Raw genomic sequence first — 5,831 nt, 5'->3', positions numbered from 1 at the left:
AAAACTAAGCAATTTTTATGGCATGATCTTCAGAAAAACAAAAGAAGATGGGAGGGACCAACAAGTTTCCACCAAGGTTCTCTCTCTCTCTCCCATTTTCCTCGCAATTCTATCTCTCTATAACTCCTCTCCTCTCCTCTCCTCTCCTCCTTGCTCATTCACTCTCTCTCCTCGCCCCTTCACTCGCCAGAGAGTTGTTCTCAGGTAATTCATAGTTCTGTGTTTGGAAATCTTTAGTTTCAATCCGCCGAATGACCAAACGTTAAGTCTAAATGACTAATCGTAAACACCAAATAATTTTTTTATGAAACTAAATGATATTTTCATCGTTTTATAAACCAACGGCACAAGAAGACAGTAAACCGCAATTCGAACAAAAAGATGAGATTAAAGAGCTGCCTCCCAAAACGGATCAAAATGTAAAATCGGTCCAAAACCTAGGAAAACCCAGACAAAAGTTGGTTTCTTTTACTTGCGGAAGATAGAGACGAGAAGGAAAAATATGAGGGACAGTTACGGAAGATGAAAATTGATAATTGGAAATGTTGGAAGAAAAAGAAAACTCAGAAAATAATTAAAAAAAAAACATGAAGACCAGATCAATGGAAACATTAAAGGAAACGAGAAAAATACTAGAAGAAAAAAGAAGAAGATAGATATGAATGTTCGAGGAATTCAGAAAGTCAGCCGATCTTCAATTCTATATATGTTTGAGGTCGAGGCCAGAGATGGGGATTGGATATGAACATCTTTTATGCTCTTAGAATGTTTAGCATATTATTGTTATTGTTTTACGAGCTGTGACTCAAACATTTGAGAACTTAGGCTTTAGGCTGTTTAGTCTATCACATCTAGTTATATGTTTTTACTGCTTTGCTTCGTTTCCATATTGTAATCTTGCTGCCAACACGAACCTTCTACTGGTCATATTTCTTATAAGCACTTATGAGAATTTGTAATAAAATTCATCTTTGAATCGTTTGCATTTGTCTTTTCTCATTACTGGTTATTTTGTGTGATATAATCTAGAAAATTTGATTCCTTCTAAAGTTGTATCAAAAAATTTTGATTGTACGAATTTTGACTCCAATATGTGGTCTATTCTGCATGGTGACTTCGTCTCTGGTTCATTTTGTGTCTAGTAGTGTGTCCTTTTCTCTTGCCAGATTGGCCTAAGATCCAGTTTTAACCCTAGAAGACACTCTTTTAAAAAATCATGGATGACGCCACATGTTAACCCTCCAGTGGTGATATTTATCCAAAAACACTAAACATTTAATTTTATGTGTAATTTCTCTTAGAAATATCATAATTGTATTTTCAACTTAATCATCAACAGTAGGAATAATAGCAATTGTTTTTTAACATTGATATTTGAGTATATATCAGTTCCACATACACTTTTTTCGACTGTCCATATTGTTTAGACCAAGTTCTACTCAGACAAATAGTTACTCAGAAGAATTTTTATGTGTGACCATGCTGGTCTAGATGAGAATAAATAATGCCTTTGGTTTTCGCCATCTTCGTGAGAGAGTCTTTACGAAGTTAACATTCTTTTTGTTGCAATAATTAACATTAATAATATAATCTCAGCTTTTTGCTTTTCTCCGAGATAGATAGGCCTGTTACAATAAACGTCCCTCTTTATTTTATGGTATCCAGTTTTATATGATCACGTCAGTCTTCGTCGTATCCTCAGGTTTCATGCTCGATCTCCAGCATCCACTCGTGCATCAACACACATACTTACCACTTATCAATCTTGGTGTTTAAAACTATCTTCTAGAAGGAAGACGGAGGCAGATTGTTTTGATAATGAAACAGGCTACGAGCGAATATTAGGTCAAATAATTAACGTGAATACTGAATGCGATTTTTTTAAACAAAAATAGTGACTTGAGGATAAACTTTTGTGAAACAATTCGTGGTAGCATTAATTTTAACTCGAATAATCATCAGAATTATACAGAAGTAATCCTTTTCAGATAAATAACAAATTGTTATTGACAACGCTAATGAATTATGCTGAAAGAAAGAGAAAAATTGTGAGAATAGTTGTGGTACTAGCCGGCCGTCCAATGAGTATCTTGTATTATAGTATGGATGGGTATAGTAGTGGCTTGGAAAATTAATTTTATCAAACTAAGTTCGTTTTGTTAACAGCAAATAGGCTTATAAAGAAATAACAAGAGAGTATATGCTTAATGTGTTGTCAAAACTATAAACAAGAATATACCCAGTAAATGATTATGCGCTCATATTCGCGTTCTATAAACTCCCCAACATTTCTGCACTCAAAACATCTCTTCAGTCTCCTTCATGCAAGCTAACGACAAGGTTAGGATATAGAATTGTATGGGAATCAACTTACGATTTATAAACGACAACATTTTGGCGTATGTAATCTAATGTTTAGATATTTAAAATATTGTTTCATTATTGAACACATCTTTTCTTTAATGTCTTTCTTTTAGACGTGAAGCCAAGAATCATACTAGCTAGTTTTGTTCTCTTATCCAACAGGGGGGATCAGAATGCCTACACGTTAATATTGTACGAAGTATATCAATACAAAAGTATTAACTTTTAATGTGTGAAATCAGGAGAGACGACCAAAGCTTAGATGGCCGAACAACAACTAGGAGTGCTGAAGGCACTCGATCTTGCGAAAACCCAACTTTACCATTTCACGGCGATTGTCATCGCCGGTATGGGTTTCTTTACTGATGCCTACGATCTCTTCTGCGTTTCCTTGGTGACCAAGCTTCTTGGCCGACTCTACTACTTCAATCCGTTGTCAGAAAAGCCTGGCTCACTTCCCCCTCATGTCGCGGCTGCAGTCAACGGTGTGGCTCTCTGTGGGACCCTTGCCGGTCAACTCTTTTTCGGATGGCTCGGTGACAAGCTTGGAAGGAAAAAAGTGTATGGTATCACTTTGATTATGATGATCCTGTGTTCTGTTGCTTCTGGTCTGTCTTTCGGTGACAAAGCCAAGGGTGTCATGACCACTATCTGCTTCTTCAGGTATAATTTTTGTATATCACTGTCTTCCTTTAAAATCATTTATGTAAACAATTTTTATTTAGGTTTTGGCTGGGATTCGGTATTGGAGGTGACTACCCTCTTTCTGCCACCATCATGTCTGAATACGCAAACAAGAAGACTCGTGGAGCTTTTATCGCGGCAGTGTTCGCCATGCAAGGCGTCGGTATCTTAGCCGGAGGTTTTGTGGCGCTAGCAGTCTCTTCCATTTTTTACAAAAATTTCCCAGCTCCGTCCTATGCAGTCGACAGGGCTCTCTCGACCCCTCCTCAAGCAGATTACATTTGGCGAATCATCGTCATGTTTGGTGCTCTACCCGCAGCCTTGACTTACTATTGGCGTATGAAGATGCCCGAAACTGCTCGTTACACCGCATTGGTGGCCAAGAACATCAAGCAGGCCACACAAGACATGTCCAAGGTCCTACAAGTGGATCTTGAGATGGAGGAAAGAGCAGAGGATTTCATTAAAGACCCCAGACTAAACTATTGCTTGTTCTCTAAGGAATTCGCCAAACGGCATGGTCTTCCCCTGCTCGGATGTACATCCACTTGGTTCTTGCTTGACGTTGCCTTCTACAGCCAAAACTTGTTCCAAAAAGATATTTTTTCGGCTATCGGTTGGATCCCTAAGGCAGAAACCATGAACGGAATCAACGAGGTTTACATGATTGCTCGAGCACAAACTCTCATAGCATTCTGTAGTACTGTACCCGGCTATTGGTTCACAGTTGCATTTATTGAAATTATGGGAAGATTTGCTATCCAGCTGATGGGATTTTTCATGATGACCGTCTTTATGTTTGCCATTGCCTTCCCTTACGACCACTGGATCAAACCAGAAAACCGTATTGGATTTTTGGTTATGTACTCCCTCACATTCTTCTTCGCCAACTTTGGACCAAACGCAACCACCTTCATTGTACCCGCTGAGATATTCCCGGCTAGGCTAAGGTCCACATGCCATGGTATATCAGCCGCTACAGGTAAGGCTGGAGCCATTGTCGGAGCTTTTGGGTTTTTATACGCAGCTCAGCCCCAAGACAAGACCAAAACGGACGCAGGATATCCACCGGGCATTGGAGTCAAGAATTCTCTCATCATGCTTGGTGTCATTAACTTCATTGGTATGCTCTTCACTTTTCTTATCCCTGAGCCCAAGGGTAAGTCTCTTGAAGAGCTGTCCGGTGAATCAGAAGTCAGGAAATCATTAGGCAGTCATAACGTCATATTTTCTACCAGTTCATGTTAATTAAGTTTTCTTTTGCAATTTTTCTGGTTTCGCGATGGGCGATGTGATATTTGGAATAATGCACGTCTACACTTTTTTGTGACCATATATGATCAGTCCCCATATACGGTCAATAGATACTTGGTCATTGTTATGTTTATACTTCTATTTACACGTCGACCTCTTTCATACTTACTAAACATATTAAAACCATTTGAAACATTAATTTTACATAGCTAATCGAGTCTCCACATTAAAGCATCTTTTTAAGCTCAAAATAAGGTTACAAGAGAAACTAATAAAAATAATTTAAACTATATGATACAATACAGACATAAATATATACTTGGTATGAAAAGGATCTATTGATTTAAACATATATACTATGGACATATGGTGGAAACTAAGTCGAATAATACATGAACTTATATATGAAATTGAATTCATATGTATATGTTTTTCCAAATATCCTATGTTTTCGAATATGCTTTCTTTTATTTATGATTTTAACTATTGCTAAATAATAATTAATCTTATGACTATATGTATCCAGATTGTCAGTCTCAAATTTCAACTGTTAAGAGTTGAACGATTCGACTACAAAAAAAAAAGAAAAAGAAATTCGTAACTTCTCGACGATGGTGGTATTAAAACTCCTTATTTTAATTTAAGAAAATGCATTTATATATTTCAAATAACAATAATTGCATAGTTTAATCAAATATACATATATACGATAGTTGGAAACTAAAACCTGAAATGGTCTCTAGATTACTTATATTTTAGTAACTCAACGACGAGGATGCACATATCTTATATACTAAAGAAGGAGCATTTTAAAAAAATAACTTTGCTTTCATCTATTTACATTCTTAGCAAAAAAAAAAAACTTTGCTTTCATGTGTGATTAACAGAATTGCCATTATTTACGCAGAGAACTCACATTCATTCTCAACCTTCTTATACAAAATGAACATAAATTACTAGAGTATTTACAATACTATGTCATTGCATATTAACTATGTGATAGTGCTTTCCAAAACTGAATGTAACCGATTTTGATACATAATTATCGTTATGTATAGAACATTTAAATCGAAATATATTTATTACATTACGATATGTTCGACCCATTTTTATAATATACTAGAGCCGGTCCGCCCTACGGGCGGGATGATAATTTGAAAATAATGTAAGCCAGATTTTGATCCGCGTTTTGCAAGCGTTGAATATTTTATGATGACAAATTCTACATCTTAATAAATATTTTATTAATTTTTAAGAATCTTTGTATTTAAAATATTTTTGCATTTAAATCAGTGTTTTTAAATTTGATCCGAACCCATGGTCAAACTGATTAATCCGGTGGTTCGATAATTCAATTTAGGTTTTTAAAAATATCCATATTTAAAAAATCACGAAAACCCGAAACTAAATCGATTGAACCGATAGATGACCAATATGTAATATAATTTGATTTAAATTGTTATAATTTCATAATTTGTCATCTTTTAATCCAAAAGATTATATGTATTTTTCGTTTTTTTATAGGTTAT

The 5,831-nt window shown here is 35.7% G+C and overlaps 1 protein-coding gene across 1 annotated transcript; it reads left to right on the top strand.

Moving 5' to 3' along the window:
- The first annotated feature begins 2,626 nt into the window (after positions 1-2,626).
- On the top strand, positions 2,627-4,296 carry LOC106302935 (probable inorganic phosphate transporter 1-3). Its single transcript, XM_013739333.1, has 2 exons — positions 2,627-3,027; positions 3,090-4,296. Exons 1-2 carry the CDS (start codon positions 2,627-2,629, stop codon positions 4,294-4,296), a joined length of 1,608 nt encoding a protein of 535 aa, XP_013594787.1.
- Positions 4,297-5,831: the final 1,535 nt, after the last annotated feature.

This window comes from Brassica oleracea, chromosome C7 (assembly GCF_000695525.1).
Source record: "Brassica oleracea var. oleracea cultivar TO1000 chromosome C7, BOL, whole genome shotgun sequence".
NCBI lineage: Eukaryota > Viridiplantae > Streptophyta > Magnoliopsida > Brassicales > Brassicaceae > Brassica > Brassica oleracea.
Note: the sequence above shows the minus strand (reverse complement) of the source record. Positions and strands in the feature narration are given on the sequence as shown.